The 21,854-nt window shown below is 41.8% G+C and overlaps 4 protein-coding genes across 17 annotated transcripts in view; 2 read left to right on the plus strand and 2 right to left on the minus strand.

Annotated features, from left to right (window-relative positions):
• The first annotated feature begins 7,701 nt into the window (after window positions 1-7,701).
• LOC105448770 (U3 small nucleolar ribonucleoprotein protein IMP4) lies at window positions 7,702-9,087 on the plus strand. Its single transcript, XM_011687515.1, has one exon. It carries the CDS (start codon window positions 8,119-8,121, stop codon window positions 9,052-9,054), a length of 936 nt encoding a protein of 311 aa, XP_011685817.1. The 5' UTR covers window positions 7,702-8,118; the 3' UTR covers window positions 9,055-9,087.
• A 2,302-nt stretch (window positions 9,088-11,389) lies between these two features.
• On the plus strand, window positions 11,390-14,348 carry LOC105448772 (probable serine/threonine-protein kinase irlF). Of its 12 annotated transcripts, none has more exons than XM_011687523.1 (6): window positions 11,390-11,466; window positions 12,080-12,235; window positions 12,314-12,897; window positions 12,964-13,039; window positions 13,138-13,323; window positions 13,594-14,348. In XM_011687523.1, exons 2-6 carry the CDS (start codon window positions 12,223-12,225, stop codon window positions 14,004-14,006), a joined length of 1,272 nt encoding a protein of 423 aa, XP_011685825.1. In that variant the 5' UTR covers window positions 11,390-11,466; window positions 12,080-12,222; the 3' UTR covers window positions 14,007-14,348. The 12 variants fall into 12 exon arrangements, with proteins under 12 accessions (XP_011685825.1, XP_011685819.1, XP_011685820.1 ...); XM_011687521.1 differs by having other exon boundaries at window positions 11,406-11,579; XM_011687525.1 differs by having other exon boundaries at window positions 11,406-11,537.
• Window positions 14,087-18,927, minus strand: LOC105448771 (glycine dehydrogenase (decarboxylating), mitochondrial). The gene is made up of 10 exons (XM_011687516.1): window positions 18,552-18,927; window positions 18,384-18,462; window positions 17,691-17,826; window positions 17,213-17,603; window positions 16,360-16,880; window positions 16,010-16,292; window positions 15,267-15,916; window positions 14,709-15,172; window positions 14,471-14,616; window positions 14,087-14,405 (listed from the first exon to the last, which is right to left on the minus strand). The coding sequence occupies exons 1-10, from the start codon at window positions 18,765-18,767 to the stop codon at window positions 14,292-14,294; spliced, it is 3,000 nt and encodes a 999-aa protein (XP_011685818.1). The 5' UTR covers window positions 18,768-18,927; the 3' UTR covers window positions 14,087-14,291.
• Window positions 18,928-19,237: 310 nt separating this feature from the next.
• LOC105448773 (ruvB-like 1) overlaps window positions 19,238-21,854 on the minus strand; it is a 2,879-nt gene continuing 262 nt past the window's right edge. The window contains exons 1-3 of one of the 3 annotated variants that reach the window (XM_011687531.1): window positions 21,703-21,810; window positions 20,417-21,092; window positions 19,238-20,103 (exon numbers count right to left, since the gene is read on the minus strand). In XM_011687531.1, coding sequence (XP_011685833.1) covers window positions 19,550-20,103; window positions 20,417-21,071 — 1,209 coding nt within the window. In that variant the 5' untranslated portion in view covers window positions 21,072-21,092; window positions 21,703-21,810 and the 3' untranslated portion in view covers window positions 19,238-19,549. Of the gene's footprint in view, window positions 20,104-20,416; window positions 21,093-21,372; window positions 21,610-21,702; window positions 21,811-21,854 lie in introns of those variants that run through there. The other 2 variants (XM_011687530.1, XM_011687529.1) reach the window with 2 other exon arrangements.

Below are 21,854 nucleotides of genomic sequence, written 5' to 3' on the forward strand. Positions count from 1 at the left end.
ACGATCGTCCGACCGACCGATCGGCGATGATGCGCTCGGTGAGGCTCTGGGAGTTGCCTTCATTATTTCGCAGGCTCTCCCTCTGTATACCGCGGCGTGGCGAGTCCTTCGACGAGCTCCTCGAGATCGGTTGTCGAGTCACTGGTTTACGGGAGAAACACCCCTCCGAGACGTGTACGCCTTTTTGCATTTCCCGCAGGGATCTACCATTTTTGTAATTGATACTGCACTGCGTGCCTATACCGATTAATAGATTTTTAATTGCTCAGAGTTAGAATGTGATATTAATGTAAATGTTCATTTTCATTGCCAGTTATGGAAGAGTCGCACCCTTCATCGCACCCTTGTTTCAAAAATTTGAAAACCGTTTTCTAAATTATTGCCATAAGTTAGATAAATATTATACCTTATCAAACATCAAAAGGCTAGGATGAAATTTAACTTTTTCGAGTTATATCTCTTTTGAAGCAAGGGTGCGATATAATCGTGCAGGAAATTCGATTAAAAACGCTTTAAAAAAATTTGATGTAATTGTGTTCTATGATAAATATCGCACTTCGTCTATAGGAACACAGTAACTGGATATTATTACTGTCGCATAGTAACTGGATGTTCCGATTACTAGCGGAACGAAACGGATACGACGTTGAGAGACGTACAACTAGAGTCATCTGTTACGAGCACGTGTAAGCTAGACATTAGCATGGACATTAGCAGTTATGAAACGCGTTATTTCAGCTCCCATCCCGGCGACAAAATTAAATACAGATATTATTAATTAAATTCTCGTCATCGATGCCGCCGATCTGTCGCCGAAAATTAAAATAAAGCGAGAATATACATTTCTCATCTAACAAACCTTATAACGAACGATCGATTAGCCGGCTCTAACTGAAAGCTGTGCCTTAGGAATAGAATTTGTATAGAAGAGGATGCGCGTGTATCGACCAGAATAAATTAAAAGCTACTACGCGGGGCAACTCCCGCAGCCGCGGAGAATTCGCGTTGGATTTGTCATTGATTCCCGGCAGACCGCGGGTCAGGGTAGCACAACGCCTAGGAAGTGGCTGAAACGGTTTTGTGCCAGGACATCAATACTTCCACGACCCGCACATTACCCGATAATAATGGCTATACCCGCGACGCGAATTACGCCGCGATCGTTATTACACCCACGGCCCCTCGCCCTCCTCCCCCTCTCCATGCACCGGGGAAAATCCCTCGCCTTTGATCCTGGATGAAAGCGCGGCGTCCAGGCTGTCAAGGAATTCAGGAACGTACATCTGACGTTATCTCGCATCAAACTTTCTACCGTCAAACGCGCTCGATGCGACGGCTATCGATTCTGCGCCCGCTATTGATGCCACACGTTGCAATTGCGCTCAATTCGTCTCGGTTTCTCCGTAAAAACGACCCCCGTCATATTTTTACGTACATTAGTTCGATTAGAAAGAACTCGGAAGTCATTCGACTTGATGAAATTAACGAGAAATATTTGTTACGACTCTCTCTCTCTCTATATATATATATATGTATAGCACTTGTAATGTGGCGCATTGACACGCGTTTAAAGTGCCGCTGAATCGATGCCTTTATGTCGAAACGATCTTTCTTGCCTTTCACGGAGGCGAAGGTAATGGAGCCTCCGCGAAGATGACGATATGTTCGAGAATGAAAACGTCTTCCGGTAGCATCGGGCGTTTCCGCTACGATATTGCTCGCGGTTGAATGCCAAGGCGAAGCCGTTTGTGTCGCGCGGCAATTTGCGGGGACAGTTCGTAAGAAACTCGAGGCGATTGTCCCGCGGGGCATTAATTGCCGTTATTACGTCGTACGTAACGCGAAGGATATCGAGCGTGACGATCAATCGAGGGACGATCTGCATCGCGGATAATCGCCGCTACGAAGCGGAACACTCCCGCGAAATTGATGAAAAACCTACAGAGAAAATCTGCACAACGTGCCCTTGAATTATTTGACGATATCAATTGTATCATAAATCGTCCGGAGTATTTCCGGCGTAATTAAGAACGTTTAAGCGCGAAACAAAATCGAGATTTCGGTTTGCATCGCCGGAATGGAATATCCCGGACGTGGGAGAGTATTCTCGAGAGAGAATACAAAGTTCCTTCGTAGAGAGAGAGAGAGAGAGAGAGAGAGAGAGAGAGAGAGAGAGAGAGAAGCGAGAGAGCAGAAACAAAGAAGGGATAAGCATGAAATAACAGAAAAAGAGGGCAGAAAGAGGCGGAGGATGGGGAAAAATGAGGCAAAACTGTATCGGAAGATAATAACGGGGTATGCCGGTGATCGGGTCCGTTCACCGAAGAAATGGAAGAGCACGATGCAACCGAGACACCAGCTAGATGCAGTTTGATGATGCTTCGTAAAAAAATCTCTAGGCAATAACTTATTTGTGCCTTTTTTTTTCCCGTGCACCTGTATCCCACTCTATACGTTAACCAGGAACCTTCCCTAGAAACGATAATTACTTGCGCCGGCCGTGATATAATTAAGTAATATTTGATGGATGGACGTTAGATCAGCTCTCAATATTTCGTCGAAAATTTCTCAGCGCATCCCGACGACTATAGAGAAGTCGGGGGGCAACGGAAAAACATCAAACTTTATCAAAAATCGTTTGCCGAGCAAAATTCGCTCGCATCGACGTGCAGGCATCATAAAGAATTTAAATTTAATTGAATCTGAATAATTTATTTAGCCGAAATGAAATCTCGTGTGCGAGAGATACACATATGTGGTAGCGGAATAGTTTCCAAATTTTTCAAAAGAAAAGGAGAAACTATACTCTTCCGCAAATAATGTTTTTTATAGGCTCTCCGGGGCCGAGGTCGGGTGACGAAATTGTTCGCATCCCGGGTACGCGCGATCGCGCTCGCTGTCGGAGCCAATAAATTTTTCACATAACCTGTACCAATAAAATGAGATAGCGGGAGTAGAGGAGGCATCGACGCGATCCTGAAACAACTATACTTATCGAGGATCGTGCCTCGCAGGGTCTGATGGAGCCCCGCGTTTTCAGTCCCGCTTCTGTAATTACTATCTTCCACACGTACATATAGGGATCGTTGCCTCTTTTACTCCGGTTCATGCCAAAAAACCGAAAACTTTCGGTTCGCATCGCATTGGCAATAATCGCGCGATTATTTCTCTTCTCTAGCCATATCATTTCGCTCGCTCTCTCTCTCCCTCTTTCTCTTTGCCGTAAATTCTATTTACATCGCAATCGTAGAATAACAATAGTAATGACATGCTCGTAGCTATTCTCTCGCATCCCGAAAGCACGTCGATGAAGGAATCGTTATCCCGGGTTTTTTTTCCTCCTTCCCACCCCCCTCCCCGCGTCCAGCTCCCCTATACCGACGCGATCGTGATAAAACCATCGGACAATAATAAACAATGCGTGAAACGACAAGTACAGTCGGGCGACCGGGGGCATTTCGCGAGATGCTATCGTGTCCGGGACTCAGCCCCCGGTAGCGGGAGCGCAATCAATCATTCGAACCGGATAAAATATAAAATACGGTACCGAGGCAGGCCGCGCGCGATGTGTGTTTGCCGTTTTATTTATTTGCACGGTCATGCAAGCTACGCGGAATTAACGTATTTTTTGCACGCGACCTCCTCGCTAGGATGACGGCGGGTCGATGCCGAGCACCGACCTAAGCTTTCGTTATCGCCCGGCGCATTAAAACCGGCCGCACAATGAATATAATAATTTTTTTTTTCTTTTTTTCACCTTCCCGTTCGTCGGCGACAATTTCACCCGCAAGCGTGGCGCAACGACGTTTGAAAAATAGCCGCAGTTAAAGGGATATATATACGGTGATCCGTGGGGTCTTCATAGAGAGATACGAAAACGGAAGATCGTAAAAGGTTCGGGTGTCTCGGACATGCCGAAAACGCCACGAGAAGAGGCCGCGACGGCCGGATTCACATCGCGGTGATGGATGGCACTCGCGGTATCTTGTATCGCGGTATATATATATATCGCGTCGCCACCGCGCGCTCTTGCTTATTAAACTGTTCGGTATTTCTCGTGGACGGGTAACAAGGCAATGTCGCGCTCGTGCTCGAAGAAGAAAGACGCGCGCGGGGAGAATCGAGGAAGATCGATGCTCCGGCGCGCACCTCGGGGACCGAAACTTTTAATAAGTGTCATCCCGGCTACCGAGGTAGTCGACAGTCCGGCCTCGTTATAAATCGCTACCGTTCGTCCTTTAAGCGCGCCCGAAAAATTATCTGATTCGTTTAAACGACCGGACGGCCGCGGCTTCAATTTTCAATTCCTTCGTCGCCAAGTTAGAATCTCGAAGATATTATTTCTTGCACGTTATTATTATCGCCCGTATTAATTTCTCGTGTTCGTTTGTATAACTCCAATTTAGATCGATTAAAAAATACTAAATAAATTATTTCATTTTGTGTGCGTGGGGGTGGATATATTGAAACAATAAAATTGTTATATACATCAATATGTGCGTGGCTCGCATTACTTTGGCTTTACCTTATTGTTATGTGCATTCAAATTTATTTTTGAAGCTTGATTTCTTTTAATTTAAATCTATTTAAATTATTTCATATTCAATTCAATTTAAATTAATGATGCCAGGTCGATGCGATTAAATTATACCCGGCAATTTTTCGACAAATGACGTTTTTCCGTTGCTTTGATTTCTTATAAGTCAACGATATCACTGGTGCTCTTTTTCCATCCGCTGTAAGTCTCGTCGGACGGAAAAATCAGACACGGATATCCGCAAGTATAAAATTGTCATGATCGCTCGATGATTCGAAGTATATTTTCGTATTTATTATATTTGTGTACGGCAGGTGGTAGCGATTATTACGCTCGTACGAGCAACAAAATATCCTCGGGAGAAGCGCCTTCGATCCTTATAGTTCTCTTCGCGGACACACGGGTACGAAACGGATGATTGCGCGCCGCGAACGCAACAGATCGCTACGTTATTATTTTCGCCAGTTATCGAATTAGATGTTGGCTTAACGGGTACGTATAGCGCGGTCCCCGCATACCCCGTCTCATAGGCGTACATACAACGTGGTTCGCCGTCAACTTCTAATTCGATCGTACGTATCTCTCTATCCGTCGTTATATTTGCAAATAAAACAAACAAAAAATACTCGGCTATATACTTTAGATAAGATAATTTCGACCGCGTTGAAAGCTGCGACCGTATGCGAGATCTGATTCACGAAGCAACGTTAAATTTTGAACGATTATAAGATAAAATAATTACATTTTGTTAATTACGCTTTAATGTGCGTGTAAAAAGAAATTAAAAAGTGCGTAAATCATCGGACGCATCGCGTGTATGTATATCCACCAGTGTATCGTGTGCAAAGTTATCTCTAAACGCAGACAAATTCACGAGATTAATATAAAACATTTATGCTCAGTAATTCCTCTCCCTATTAGACATAAATCATCTCCGAACGTTGCTATATATAAAAAAAAATCGTAAGTAAGACAGATGCTAAATCATCGTCTGAAGATGATTGAAAAATTGTCAGCATCGTCGTCGGTGGCAAGGCGAAATCATCGGCGAATGTGCGAGGGCAAAACGCTTCCTTCGCCGGAAGGAAAAGCGGCGGCACAGCCGAGTCCGGTTTCTAATGATCGTCGTCATGTCGATCATGCTTTATGTCGTCCCTTTTGCATAAACGCGCTCAATTTGCTCGGACGAGGCTGTAAATTATGCCGATTCAGGAACATATAGCGAGGATGACGCCCATGGGCCCTCTCTCTCTCTCTCTCTTTCTCATTCTCTGTCTCTCACCTCCCTCGTATTTCCCCTCTTCCTCCCAACGTTTCAGCCCTCCGTCCCCATTTCTCTCCCCCTTCGCCTCGCCAGGAATACAGAGAGGAGGCATCCCCCGAGATTACAGCGCTCCACTCGTTACTACCTACAACGTACTTACGTTACTTTTAGAACTGCTTATTACTGTGATTACCGGCGCATAATGCGGCGACCGAGCCGTTCTACAATTTATTATTGAATTGCTATAATACGGACTGACCGGCATCGCCCGGACATAGCTGACATCGTTATATACACGTTGTTGTGGAAAACGCGTAACGCGAATCAAGTTTCTCTCACGCGTGGACAATTCGTGATAGCAATTCTATTCATCGCGAGTTATAGTCGATCGTTGATCCAATATTTATATTCAAGGTGTTTCGCCTTCTTAAACGAAAATTATCGAAACTATTTAGAAGAGTGTGATATGGCGCAAGTTTTTAATATTAAATATATTGTAATCTTAATTATTAAATTATAAATTAATTAAAAATTAAATTAGAGATAAAGTTCGATCGCTCCATTTGTAAAACGAAACTTGAAACCTCATTCTTCATATCAAGTATAATTCTGAAATTATCTTAATGTTGATTGTAAATTTATATATAGTCATTAAAAATTAACGCTATGACAATAAAACACTGTACGATAAATATTTTATTCGATATATTATTAAAAGAGGAAGTTTTTACTGCGTAAACACGCGAGCAAAGAAGCATAGACAGAGGAAATGTAACACATGCACATGCATAATTACATTTTTTTTAATACGAATTTGTTAGCGCATTTCTCACGCATTTTGAGTCAATTAAGTTGCAAAGCAATATAAGTCCCACCCATCTAGTTGCATTTATATTCATTAGTCTACAATTAATTTTTCAATCGCGCTGCTGCAAACAATTTTTTAAATTCAATATTTTACAAAATATTTCGCGAAACATTCTTTACCCCGTGTATATAATCGTAGAACAAGGAATTTTTCCTCTTCCGACATGAAATGCGGAAGAGGATGCCTAAGGCGTGGACTCCGGTGAACCGCGTATGTATGTGTGTGCGCAAGGAGAAACACACGCACGCACACATGCATACACAAATGCTCGAACGCACCGGACAAAATGACCGGTCTGGCTGTCTATCCGCCTATTTCGATGCTATTCATTGTTACTTTCATGCGTGATTGGCCGCACTCTCAGGTGGTTACACACAAAATAACACATCCAAATCGAACACCGTAAGCCGCGCGTGTGGAGAAGCAGGCTGATTTCTCAAGTCGCGCTATATTGCATTTTCTCGCAAAGTGTACGTTGCGATACACACAAGAACAATCACTCGAACAACACAAAAAAAAAACCGTGAGAAATATGAGACATTTAAAGAATGTTTAAAAGATAAGTTATTTCAGTAAACTTTCTCGAATAGAAATAGATGCGAGTCCTTAATTGAGTCTTTTAAAAATAAGAAGAGAAATGTATAAGTCACGTAATAATATAATATAGTATAATACTAATTATAATTTAACATTATAATTTTAAACGAGAAGCAAATATAGAACAAATTATTAAGAATTTTCGTTAAATGTTTTGTAAAATATTGAATTAAAAAATGTTTATGCAGCGTTACAATTAATTGATAAACTAATTAAGCTTTAAATGTTCGCTAAATTGATGTACTAGTTAATTCTAATTTATGAATCTCATAAATGTAAAAAATTTTTTAAATTACAATTCCAGAGAAATCTTTGTTAAAACAATATATGCATATATTAAAAAATATATATACTTTAATCAAAATAATTAACAATTTTGCTAACTTTAAACAAAGAAAAAATATAACTTTAATATTATAGATATTTAAAAATTATAATTATTACATGCAAACTAATTTATTATTAATAATTTTGTGCAACTAGAAAAGATTAGAATTAACTTATACTATAAATTTCTTTCAGCTATATTTCTTTGTGGCTATTTTTTCTCAAAAATCTGAATATATTTTTAATAGAAAAAAAATGCAGTTAATAGATGACGAACAGATCTTGTATGGAATTTCGGACAAATTTAGCTGACCAATCAAGTGCATCAAGTTACATTTGGTTGGTTCTTATTTCTAGAGTCTATAATATGAATGCGCCTTACGAAAGCACATGCGGCACTGGGCACGTGGTATCATAACCTCCAAGTGAGTGCGTTACTGTTGCCAAACACGCTGCTCAAGATAGAGAATTACAGAAAGTTTTTCTTATAACAATCAACACGGAATACAACTTTAAGTAGCAAAAATGTTGCGAAGACAAGCGCGATTACGTCGAGAGTACCTCTACAGGAAATCCGTGCAGGACAAGGTGAAAGGTATCCAAGAGAAGAAGGATCAGCTGAAGCGGAACTTGGAGGAGAATACACCGATCCATCCGGATCTGAGGAAAAGCGCGTTACACGTGCAAAGGAAGATCGAATGGGAGGACGCGGGGCCGGAGATGGCAGTGGCCAGGGGCACGGAGATGGGCGGCACCGTGGCGAGCCACGAGGACGACGAGTATCGCTGGGCCGGCGTGGAGGACCCGAAGATCGTCATCACGACGTCCCGCGACCCGAGCTCCCGGCTGAAGATGTTCGCGAAGGAGCTCCGGCTGATATTCCCGAACTCGCAGCGGATGAATCGTGGTAACTACGAAATGAAGCAGCTGATCCACGCCTGCCGCGCCAACGACGTCACGGACTTCGTCATCGTGCACGAGCACCGGGGTGTTCCGGACGCTCTGGTGATATGCCACCTGCCGTACGGACCGACGGCCTACTTCACGTTATCCGGCGTCATCATGCGACACGATATACCCGACATCGGCACGATGTCGGAGCAGCATCCACATCTGATCTTCCACAATTTCAAGACGAAGCTAGGAGAGAGAGTGATGAAAATACTGAAGTACTTGTTCCCCGTACCTAAAGAGGACAGCAAGAGAGTAATTAGTTTTGCTAACCACGATGATTACATATGCTTCCGGCATCACACGTACAAGAAGACTCAGGGAAGGAATGTGGAATTGACAGAGGTTGGGCCACGCTTTCAAATGAAGTTATACGAGATCAAGCTAGGAACTCTGGACACTGAATCATCCGCTGACACAGAATGGGCTCTGAGGCCTTACATGAACACAAGTCACAAAAGGAGGTTTCTGTCTGACGAAGATGGTTGGCAACAAGAAGACAGTATTTAATTTAATTTAATTGATTATATGTTGATATCTGTATATATCAGTCACTTAATTTTGATAAATTTTATAAAACTGATATTTCTATATTGATACATCCTGACTGTAGAATACTATATCAAATATTTCTTGAAGGAATGTAAAAAGTGATAGACAATATATAAAATCATAGATGATTAAAATTACTTCAACGTTGTTTGATGAGCAATGAAAAAAAAATGTGTTGTATAAAAAACATATAAATAATACAAATTATTATATATATATATTGAATATATATTTTTTACTCATTACTTATAGATTATTAAAACGTATAAGAAATATTTATTAATAATACATTATTATCTATATATGTGAAAAAAAAATAAAATAAAGCAATTTTATTTTTTTTTCACATATATAGATAGCATCATAATTATTTGTATTATTAATATATATTTTTTATACATTTTAATGTTCTATAAGTAATAAGCTAAAGCTAATAGTAATAGCTATAATTTTAAAAGTGTAATAATTATGATGCTATCTATATGTGAAAATAAATAATGAAATTGCTTTTATTATTTTTTTTTCACATGTATAGATAGCATCATAATAATTTGTATTATTAATATATATTTTTTTTATACATTTTAATAATCTATAAGTAATAAGCTAGAACTAATAGTAATAGCTATAATTTTGAAAGTGTAATATATATGTTTGTGTTTTAAGTATTACATTCATTTGCACAATAACAACTTTATCATATAAATGAAGATAAGTATCATATTATATTTATATTATTGCATCTGCATTTTTTGTCGTCACAAATACTCAGTTCACATTGATTATTTCATACATAAAAAAATGATGTATGAAAAATACATGAAAAATAAATTTTATTTCACGAGTATCTATTGTATAAATGATAAATATGTTACTCATATTATATGAATAAGTGCCATTAAAATAGAATTTTTCTAAATTTACAAATTATCAGCAGCGTATAAAATTTTACAAAATTTCATTTTTATGATTGCGAGTCAGTTACAAATAAAAATAATTAAATAATAAAAATGTTATTACGTACTTTTAATAGCGGCTTTATGTTAATAAAAATTCCCTAAATTTACAAATTATAGCAGCATGTAAAATTTTATAAAAATTCATCTTTACGATTGCGAGTCAAGAAAAAAGCGTAATTACAAATAAAAATAATTAAATAAAAATATTATACTTCTAGCAGTAGCCAATGTATATCAGTACGAATTTCCTAAATTTTTATCATTATTAGCAGCATATAAAATTTCAAAAAAATTTATTTTTACGATTGCGCGTCAAGAAAGAAGCGTAGTTGCAAATAAAAATAATTAAATAATAAAAATATCACGTACTTCCAACAGTAGCCGCTCAACAAATGAATTTCTCAATCTACTCTTCCTATACAAGTTTCTCTTCCCTCTGCCCGACGTTTTCACGAGAATTCACGTCTCTCATGAAGTTTCGTACCGCGGAATCATAATTAGAACATTAAAACTGCCGATCGCGTCGCGAAAAGTGAAATGCAAATGGCTACGGCGTCCCTCGATCGCCGCTCGCGCGCTCGCGGAAATGCGCGACAACGAGATAGACAATAATTTCGTCACGTACCCATTGGCAGCCGCACGAAAAACGAATCGTCTCGGTTCTGTCCTCAATTTCCGCATAGATTCTCGTTCTCCCTTTCCCGATTATTGACAATATTCACGATCGCGACGCGCGAGAAAAGTGTTTCGCACCGCGAGTATCGCCCGGGCCGAGCGCCAATGCCGTTAATACCTGGCGTCTCTCGTGAAGTTAGCTGCGCGTCTCTTCGGAAGGAGTGCCACTCGCAAATAAGCGAAAGGTCCAAAATCGGGGGCGTGAAACGTTTGAAAAGCAGTATTTTTGCGCGGGGACGTCTGAACGTTTCCGAGACGTCTTTTGGACTTCGTGTTGCCTGGAAATTCTTCCAGAGCGATCCTCCTACGGCGATTCTCGCAAAGTTACGGAACGAATGCCCGAGACCGACAATTTCGTCGCGTATCCGCGAGTCTCGACGGATGAAAATAATGTCGATTCCTCCAAATACAAATACAAATTTCGCACGTTCTCCTTTTATCGATACAGCATTCGCGGAACACGCGAAGTGAGGTTTCGAATCGCGAGTGGTTATGTGTATCTTACCGGACGGAAACCTGCCGAAATCGTGGCAATGCATGCAGCGTCTCTCGTTTGCGCGGGCCGCGCCAGTCGCGCGCGCGGAGTGCGCGCGCGGGTACCGCGTCGCGCCGCGGCGCGGCGCGCGCCTCCCCGTGTCGCGGCGGCCGGCGCGGGCGTCTTGTCTTGTCAGCGCCAGCCGGAACGACGCTATGGATGTGTTCGGCTCGTCGAAAGCACGCGCTCAAAAGGGCGACGGTGAGCATCCTGGTTCTACGTCACGCTTCTCTGCGTCTGCATACTCGGACAGATCGGCTGTTTGCTTGCTCGTTGGTATCGCTTGCGGTGAATCATGCATGATCTCTGCGCGCGTACGTAGAAAAATCTTAAGTATCTCCGGAGTCTTTTCATTTACGTTTTGGCGTTATGTATTGGGAGAGAGAGAGAGAGAAAGAGAGAGCTAAGCGCTTCGGCGTACGTGGCGGATAATCGTCGTACTAACTGCGCGCCGTACACAAACTCGTTGTTTATCAATTGTCAGAAGGAAAAAACCAGGAGATTTCGTGAGATTCTAACCTGTTCTAACCTCAATCGCGCCCGAATCACCTCTCCGTATGTCTATGACGTTCGAAGGAGGAACGCTCACGTTCCGTTTTTACATGCTGCTTAAACGGTCTTGCAACTCACATATCGCGTATACCTAACGAATGGACTTGATGAATGATCAGAGTAAACAAATTGGATGAATGTCGAGAGAGAGAGAGAGAGAGAGAGAGCTTTCATTCTCACCTTAGAGTCATCTTACATTGTCATCTCCTATCTATGATGTATTTAATTTGAAATAATTGTTTTTCATAAAAACGTAATGCAGAGTTCTCAATGAAAAGTGGCGAGGCAAAGTGAAGTGCGAGTTGTACTGCGACTGGCTGCCCACACATCTTTAGTAGCTGATACGTTGTAGCCTGCCTAGAAGTAGTATTTCTATACACTGTTGCCTATCTCCTGACTCTATAAATGTTTAAGCCTGGTAGTTAGTTATTGCAAAGTACACATTGGTTTGTTTCCCCCTTTTTTTTGGCAAGGTGCAGTCTGCTTTATCTTTCAGATCTAGAGGTCACGGGTATCTCCCGTAGTGGCCGTGTGAGGAAGAAATCTTCTAAGCTGGTCGACTTCGAGTCCGACGATCTGACCGAGAATAAGCTCAAGCGGCAGAAGGCGCAGCAACTGCAAACCCAACAGCAACTCTTGGATCAGTATGAGGTACAACAACAACAACAACAACAGCAGCAGCAGCAGCAACAACAGCAGCAGCAGCCGTTGCCCACGCAATCTAGCCAGGCAGTTAATGTCGGGCAACAGAGAAAGAATTCAGGCTCGAATCATGCGCAACAGAAGATCAAGCTGGAGATCTCGTCTGAAAACGAGGGACAGTCGTCCAGTTCAGAATCTGATGATCCCACTGGGATGAACGAGGAGGAGAGATACAGTTTGGACTCGGGTAGCGACAATGAGGTGGATCCGCTTATGATCGACGAGAGAGAAATGGGATTCAGGAAGCTGGAGCCGCCACTAGGTCAGGAAACATCCCAAGCAAATAGTTTATATATGCTTGAAAAATGTAAGAAAAAGTTGATTATTAAGGATGGGAAAATTATAGGCAAGACGAAGGCACAGCGCAAGGATAAAGGGGTACGTAGCTAGTGGAGAGCGAATGGAAAATATCAAAGAAGGGCCTTAATCTTTTGACATTTTTAGAAAACGAGATTTACCGCTTATATGCTATGGGCAAAGAAAATTAGGCAAGAACTGTTAGAGCAATCTCCTTACATGGGTATCTGAGCTATTATATATACATATATAATTTTTTTTCTTTAAGCTACAAACGCATGCGAATCTCGATGTTGTATATTGATCGTTGCTTTTTCGTAGATTTTGCGGCAATTTCTAAGCGATTAGGAGAGCTGTGGGCTACAGTACCACATCTGGAAAAGTATAATTGGCGCAGGCGTGCAAAGCGCTTAGCCGCAAAGCCTCATCCTTTACCGGCAAGTAAAGATGAGCCCGTTTGGAAAATGCCACCACCCGCCTCGCGAAAAAAATTCATTAATAAACTTGGTGGGTTCGTTGGTTCTTGTACATAGGCTATGTACGATTTGTGTGTGTCGTGTTATGCGGTAGTTTTATCGTATCTTTGCCTCTTTTCTCCGTGTGCATGTGCATTAGCCAAAAGATATTAAATCGGATATTATATATATATATACATACATATTTGTCTTGCGATCTTTGTAGTTGATATATCTTGGTCTGACTCTTGTATGCGTGTATTTCACAATTTAAATATTCGGTACGACATTAACAAGTTATTCCGTATACGTTGTATTTCAGGCAATGCGAAAGAAACGAAGACCGCTTCTGCAAAAAAGACTATTCAACTCGGCGTGCCGTCTGTCGTTGGGAATGTTCCAATCTCACCGCCGTCGAATCGCACCAGTAAAGATCTGGTTAATGAGCCGATAATCGGCACGGGGATGTACAAGGTCGTTGGAACACAGCCGATCGACGTTGCAGCCCATCTCAAACTGCTCGGTGAAAGCCTGACAATCATTGGGGAACGTTTGAAGGAGCACGACGGTCAAATAGCTGTTTCCGGCAGCCTTTCGGTTCTACTGGATTCGTTACTCTGTGCCTTAGGCCCGTTAATTTGTTTAACGCAGCAATTGCCGGAAACTAACGGAGCTAAACCTGAAACACTTTCCCAAATGCTCGACAACATTGCTTACCTTATGCCTGGTCTATAATGTACAAAATATGTAAAGTATGTAGGATTTATGTGTAAATACTCGTATAAGAAATTAGATATAAAAGAAAAGAGAGATTCTACGAGCGATGACAAAAATGACAGTTTATTTGCTAAAAATTTAAATCTGACAGATTCTCGTTATATTTCGTCTACAACAGATAAAAAAAAAGCATTATGTTTTATATAAATAATATATTTGTATAAAAGTAATAATAAATATTTAAATAGTCCTACATTAGATAAGTAATAACTGTACATGGTATATAAATATAACATCACACAATTATTGCTCTGTAGGCAAAATGGGCGGGCATGTACAAAATAGATTCTTATCACCATATATGTCGTCTATCCTTCCAACGCTTGGCCAAATCTTATTGCTTCCTCTCACAAATGTCTAAGAAAATTAATTAATTAACATACGTTTAATATATATATACACAATACTCATGAGATACTTACCGCAGGAAAAGCCGCTAATTCTCGCGAATATGGTCGATTCCATTCGGTCTTTATAACTTGCTCCTGCGTGTGAGGTGCCATTTTCAAAGGATTCTGTACGATATCTAATTTTCCTTCCTCAATGTTCGCAATCTCCTTTCTTATAGCTATCGAGAAATACGAACGAGTAAACAATAAGAGCGTTAATGCTCATCATTGAGATTCTTTGAGCGCTATTTAAATTTTTTAGAACACTTACAGATTAATGAATCACAAAATCTATCCAATTCAGTCTTGTCCTCGGATTCGGTCGGTTCGATCATCAATGTACCAGCCACCGGCCAACTCATCGTCGGCGCGTGGAAACCATAGTCCATCAATCTCTTCGCGATGTCAACGGCCTCGATGTTGGCAGTTTTCTTGAAGTCTCTCACATCCAGGATGAACTCGTGCGCGATCAGCCCGGTGTCACCCTTGTACAACGTTTTGTAATGCTTCTCCAATCTCTTGCTCATGTAATTGGCGTTGAGAATAGCCACCTGCGTAGCCTTGCGTAAGCCTTTTGGGCCCATCATCTTGATGTAAGCCCATGAGATCGGTAGAATGGCGGACGATCCGAAAGGCGCGGCCGATACGGCACCGAGATTCTTCAAATCACTATAGCCGTTACCCGAACAACTTACTACCGGATGATTCGGCAGGAAAGGTGTGAGATGTCGCTTCCTATAAATTATATATTTTTTTTCCTTATATAACTTCTAAAACACAATATATATATATATATAAGATTCTGAGATCGAATTAATTATTTACTTACACCCCGATGGGACCCATGCCCGGTCCGCCACCCCCGTGAGGGATGCAGAACGTTTTGTGCAGATTGAGATGCGACACGTCGCTGCCGTAATCACCGGGTCGACACAGGCCGACTTGAGCGTTCATGTTGGCGCCGTCCAGGTACACCTGCCCGCCGGCGTTGTGCACCATGTTACATATGTCGCCGATCGTCTCCTCGAACACTCCGTTCGTCGACGGATACGTGATCATCAGGCACGACAGCGTCTCTCGGTACTTGTCGATCATCTCTCTCAAGTGCGCCATGTCGACGGAGCCGTCCTTCCGCACGAGGATCGGTTCCACCTGCATACCCGCCATCTGCGCGGACGCGGGATTCGTGCCGTGCGCGGATATCGGGATCAGGCAGACCTGCCGATGCCTGTCGCCCCTCGACTCGTGGTAACACTGTATAGCCCTCAGACCCGCGTATTCGCCCTGCGCCCCGCTATTCGGCTGGAAGCTGATACCGTCGTAGCCGGTGATCGCGCACAGATCTCGTTCCAGCTCGGCGAACAGTTGCTGGTATCCCTCGGCCTGCTCGAGCGGCGCGAAAGGATGTATGTCCGTGAGAGCCTTCATACTGCAAGGCATCATCTCCGTCGTTGAGTTCAATTTCATTGTGCAAGAACCCTGACGAAAAAAAAAAAAAACGTTAGCATTAGCAAAGAAACGAGCGTGTGTGTACGAGTGTAAAATATTTAAAAAAATAATAATAATAATCACCAGTGGAATCATGCTGTGTACAAGAGATACGTCTTTGTTCTCCAGGGACTTCATGTATCTAACTAATCTCGTCTCCGAATGATAGCTATTGAAGACGGGATGCTGCAGGTACGAAATGGTACGGTGGAAATCCGACTTGTCCAGACTCTTCGCGAGGAAGCTCTCATCCTTCACCACCTCTTCGACCGTAGTGTTCGCCGAAAATATCTTGAAGAGATCGTTCACGTCCTCCGCCGTCGTCGTCTCGTCGAGGGATATTCCGATCGTACCGTTGTTAAAATACCTGTAAATTTTCGTTCGCAGTTTTATCGACAGCACCGTTAACTACTGCCGTTCGTCCAGCGAAATACCTCAAGTTTATTTTAGCCCTATTCGCATTTTCCTTTATCGTCTGTACAGACATCCTCGGCGTCACCGTAATCGTGTCGAAGAAGTATATGTTATTTATTGCGTTTTCAGCCGTATCCAAGCCCTTCGCCAGAGCTAGCGTCAAATTGTGCACCCTGCTCGCGATGTCGCGTATCCCCTGAGGCCCGTGATAAACCGCGTACATCGCGGACATGTTGGCCAGCAACGCTTGGGCGGTGCAGATATTGCTGGTGGCCTTGTCCCTCCTGATGTGCTGCTCGCGCGTTTGTAGGGCCAGCCGATAAGCGTCCTGGCCGCTGGAATCTCTCGTAACGCCTATCATTCTGCCGGGCATCAGTCGCACCAGTTTCTGCCGGCACGCGAAGAACCCGGCGTGAGGCCCGCCGTATCCGAGAGGCACGCCGAAACGTTGGCTCGTACCCACGCATATGTCGACACCGAAGTCACTCGGCGGTTGAAGTATAGCCAACGCCAGTAAGTCGGTGGCAGCGCAGACGAGTGTCTGTGTGGAGGAAAGTATGTCGTTATTATTTGATATTGCGATTCTAACGTTATTATACGCGTGTTAATAACCATTTATAAAAATTACAGAATTTCATCTTTCTTAAACGTTTATAAAAATTACAGAATTCTATCTTTCTTATTAGAATTATTGTAACTTTAGCTTTCTTACTTAGAATTACGTTATTATGATTTGATATCGATTTTAATAACATACACGTGTGCTAATAATCGTTTATAAAAATTACAGAACTCTTTCTTAGAATTATTCATGGGGAGTATCTTTACTGACACGTGTATGTTTTTTTTTTTTTAGTTTTTAATAACACACACCCCGTTAGCGTGCGCCTTCATGACAACGTCCTCGAAGTCGTGGATACAGCCAGTTGTATCGGGATACTGCAGGAGAATACCGGCGATGTCATTTCCGCTGGTGTCCACTTTAAACACGTCTCCGACTTCTAGCGTTAAACCCTGGGAAGCGGCGCGTGTTGCGATAACGCTGATAGTCTGAGGATGCACACGGTCGGAGAGAAACAATTTCCTTCTCTTATTGTGCCTGTACGCGAGCGCCAGGGCCTCCGCCGCCGCTGTCCCTTCGTCCAGGAGAGAAGCGTTCGCCACCTCCATGCCCGTGAAATCGCATATCATGGTTTGGTAATTCAGCAAGCCTTCGAGCCGTCCTTGCGAAATCTCCGGCTGATAAGGAGTATATTGCGTCGTCCTATGGCGAAACACATGTAATGAAATTGTTTACACGGCGGATTTCTTACGTATCTCATTCTTTCTCAATTATGTTAGCACGATTTACCATCCGGGATTCTCAAAAATGTTGCGCATAATCGTATGCGGCACGCAGCAGTTGTGGTACCCCATGCCTATGTAGGAGCGCCATACCTCGTTCTTTTCCGAAATTTTGGTGATCCGCTTCACTAGTTCGTACTCGGCTGCGAAAATTATTTGCCATCAATTTTTATCTCATTTTTATATATGACGATTTAGAATTTTCTAATCATCATTCGACGTGTTATTATTGCAAAGAAGATGCGCAAATGTGATAAAAGGAAAATATGTAGCATGTGTATATAGTTGCATTGCAGCACGCGCGGTATCGCGGGAAGGAAATTAAATATAGAAGTCTATGTGACGGCATGCGATTAAGTCCATTTGAAAAGAGCACGTGAAAGCGATGCCGACGCACGAGATTGAACTGTGACCCGGAGATAACGATTTGTAGGGTTATCAGTGAAGGCGAGTCTCGAATCGGTAAGTCTCGTGACTTGTCACGTTTTCGCGGAGTGACCCGCGAGTTATCTCACGCCGTACCTCACAAGAGCAGAACAAAAAAAAAACGTATTTGCTATTTATGTATTCCTACGAGAAACCCGCGCGTAATTTCGCGAACAATGGAACAAAGACCCCTAACAATTTACACCAAATTAGCGCGATCAAGCGTTGATAAGATCTAAATATACCGTGTACGCTGATTGAGAAAATTACTCACTAACTGGCTCGTCGAGATTTAAATCTCCCTTGTGAAGAATTTTAGCTGGCACCGCCGCTTCCGTTAATTCATCGAGACTCTGCAATATTGCGAGCGAAAATCAATTCAGTCGCGGATTTAACGCGAGTATTTTCATCAAGTATAAAATAATTTTCAGGGGCAAATTACCTTGAATCCAATTAGTCGCAGCATCTCTATCTGCTCGTGCTCCCTGGGCCCGATGTGCCTCGCTTGAAATTCCTCCTTTTGCGGAAGCAGTTTGCCCATGTTCCGCCTCTGCGAACTACTCGTCAGTTGCAAGCCACGCGTGTGCCGTGCCACGATGTTGTGCTTGTTCAGAAGCCGGGAACACCTTGCCATTTTCAAAGCGTACTGCATCGTCATCAACTTTCAAGAATAACGTGCACTCAAAAATGTATAGAATGAGAATGCGATGCTTGGTATTTAATATTACGGTCACTCGAGGATCTCCTTAAAACTAACGAGTGTTAAAGTTGACGGAGGTTTTATACTCAGGGTGTAGATATCAGCACGGGTGATGTCACAACTCCCGATTACAGCTTGAACTTTTCAGCTTTTGAACCCTGAGTTCGCACGACGTCTAAGACAATATTGAGAAATTATTTTCGTCGTTAATATCTCGTGAGTGTTGACGCTGAGAAGTTTAACGTTTGATCCAGTACGGTCTAATGGAATGTTTAAACAAACAAATTTTATTTTCCCGCCTATTTTGCGAGACGTTGTGCAATACCCAGAAGATTTCGTGTAGCGCGTATAACTCTCGTATGTTAGAATTAATTGTTAACTTAATGTTAATGAATTTACATTGAAAAAGATCGCAAAGACAAATTTAGTTTATGTTTCACAAGTTTTTATTTATGAAATGTTGCTGATATAAACATTCGTACGTAAATAATTAAATTTATACGAGAAATGTTTCAATATATAAGACTATTTCCTTGTAATGGTTTTATATTTTTTAATATCACTACACTATATGTACACTTAAAATAATGATTTTTATTAAATTTAATTAAAGAAATAACTAATCAAAGTATTGAAAAAGTTAAAGTGCAATCGGCAAATATCGAATAATTAATTAAATTCTCACTCTCTAATTGTCCCTGACGAATTGAGGAAAAAAATAATTATCGTAAAATTAAGCTTTATTTCATAAATTTATCTTGATTTTGCGTTAGAATCTTGGCGGACGATTTAGCATCTAAGAAGAGCGCATTGACTTCCTCAATGTCCTCTTTTTTAATACTACTTCTTTCATTGACTCTCGCCGCCAGAGCCGCGGGCGTCAAAAGTTGTACTACGTATCTCAGAGTAGTTTTCGTGCCGAGTTCGCCGAGACTGGACAGAGCCTCGTCGTCGATTTGCAGCCCCTCCGTGACAGCTCTCAGTTTTACTATTTGTTCGATCTCTTGCCTGGAGTACGGGAGAGTTCTTATAATGAGGAGACGGTCCAACAGGTCGAGAGGTATGCCGTGCGGAGAGACGATGTCCTCGGTTCCCCTGATCACGCAGCGGCCGCGATTCGTAGCGAAGATGACGATCGGCGCTATGGCACTCTCCAACGCGCGGTGCAGATAGGTAAACGTCTCTATGTCCAGCATATGAACCTCATCGATGAACAGTACTCCTGGTACTAGCTCGGCGATGCCTTGGTCGATATATTTGTTCACTACCTTGTTTATCTCCTTCCGCAGCTTATCTGAAATAATTTATTCCTGATTAGACAAAATAGAAATTCTATCTGGAAATCTTATTATAGAAATTCTATCTTTAATGTATAACTGAGTCTGCGAAAAATAAGATATAAATAACATAAAAGATATTAATATGCCCATTTTCATTTTGTTATTGAACAGAACAGCGCTCTACAAAAGCATTATCTTCAATTTATTATCAACTCAACAAACAAGTAATATATTTTTTCTCATTTTAAGTTTTAAACTCTCTTACTGAAGATTAATATTATGTATGATCCCGTATAAATAGTGTGTTGCTATAATTTTTTCTTTTACCTGTAATTTCGGTTTTCTTTGGTTTCATCAATTGTCCCATCATGGACATTATGTCCTGCCCTCCCTGCGGCTTGGCATTAGCCACGTCCAAATCATGCAACGTCACGTCCTGAATGACTTCCTTCTTCTTATGTACATCGCCTTTCGGCAAGGGAACATATTCCTCCGCCTCCAGATCGAATTCCGTGGCAAAATTATCGCTTCTACCCTGCCTCTTCACCGCTCCGCTGTTGGCTTCGATGTAGATCACATCGCCGGTTTCCACCTTCTCCTTTTGCAGAGACTCGTATATGGAAGGGTCAAGCTTCAATTGCTTCGTGCCTTTGGAAGTCTTCATCCCGAGGACTACGTGTGACACGGTTTTCCCGTAGCCGCCCATGGGATTCTCCGTTTCGACAGGCGTCAACTCGGTGACTTCGCCTTCGTACACCTCCTTGGTCTCCTTGATCCTCAGGCCAATGGCCCTCCTGAAATTCTCCATGAGAACCTCCGTCTTCTTGATCTCCGTGCTGTAAACTTCCGAGCCCACCATAGGACAGAAGGGCACCTTGTTACCGAGGTCCTGAGCGATGGCGAGCGCTATCGCGGTCTTGCCTGTGCCCGGTGGACCAGCCAACAACACGGCACGTCCTGCCATTCTCTTCGACTTTATCATGTCGACGACGATACCCGCTGCCTGTAAAACAACATTACGATTATGCTGTTGATCCATCATTAATGTATAACGAAAAGAATTTTAAAACAGGATTTTGATGCTAATTTTACATGAATTTTAATTTTGTTTCTATTGAGAAAATGAATATGAGTGATAATGGATGTTTTCCAATAAGATACACAAATAATACATTTTATAACATTTCTTGATTGTTATAACAAAATTCTTAATGGAATTCTTCCCTAATAAATTGTTTCTCTTTTACTCTAAAAAAAATCTTAATATACTCGAGATGACATACAGCGACAACCATTATGTCAGTCGGTACTACATTACACATTTCTATTATATTTATTATAACACAAATCGGGATGACACGTGGTTCCGTGAGAGAACGATTGACTCGAAAGCAACGGGTCTTTGGTTCAATTCGGAACCTCATCCCACATATATGTATGATTTCAATTTATCAAACACTAGGCGACTGGAGGTCCGAAGTGATTGACTGAAGTAAATTGCAACTCATTTCGGGAGCAAATTAATCAAATGTTAATCGAATTAACAAAATCAAACAATCGGTAAATCTTTACTTGTTTTGATCAGAAAAAAGCATCGCCTTTACAATACTTACAAGGTGTTGAAGAAATAAATATTGTTGTACATCGCTCTACACCGTTTCAACAAGGATAATTGCTCATGTTTACGCCACGACGTGGCACAATAAAACACGATAGATTAATGGGAAAGATGTGATAATAGAATTGCCGGCCGCTTTTGAAAAAA

This window comes from Wasmannia auropunctata, unplaced genomic scaffold, assembly GCF_000956235.1.
Source record: "Wasmannia auropunctata unplaced genomic scaffold, wasmannia.A_1.0 LD336078.1, whole genome shotgun sequence".
Classification (NCBI taxonomy): domain Eukaryota; kingdom Metazoa; phylum Arthropoda; class Insecta; order Hymenoptera; family Formicidae; genus Wasmannia; species Wasmannia auropunctata.

Excerpts from the sequence above, each read along its gene's own strand:
- LOC105448770 (XM_011687515.1), top strand. The coding sequence starts at position 8,119 with ATGTTGCGAAGACAAGCGCGATTACGTCGAGAGTACCTCTACAGGAAA.
- LOC105448772 (XM_011687517.1), top strand. The coding sequence starts at position 11,421 with ATGGATGTGTTCGGCTCGTCGAAAGCACGCGCTCAAAAGGGCGACG. Across the intron at positions 13,040-13,137 it reads AGAGCAATCTCCTTACATGG|ATTTTGCGGCAATTTCTAAG; the intron begins GTATCTGAGCTA and ends GCTTTTTCGTAG. Across the intron at positions 13,324-13,593 it reads AAAATTCATTAATAAACTTG|GCAATGCGAAAGAAACGAAG; the intron begins GTGGGTTCGTTG and ends GTTGTATTTCAG.
- LOC105448771 (XM_011687516.1), bottom strand. The coding sequence starts at position 18,767 with ATGACGATGCAGTACGCTTTGAAAATGGCAAGGTGTTCCCGGCTTCTG. Across the intron at positions 17,604-17,690 it reads ATTTTTGAGAATCCCGGATG|GACGACGCAATATACTCCTT; the intron begins GTAAATCGTGCT and ends GTTTCGCCATAG. Across the intron at positions 14,617-14,708 it reads ATTTTGTGATTCATTAATCT|CTATAAGAAAGGAGATTGCG; the intron begins GTAAGTGTTCTA and ends ATTTCTCGATAG.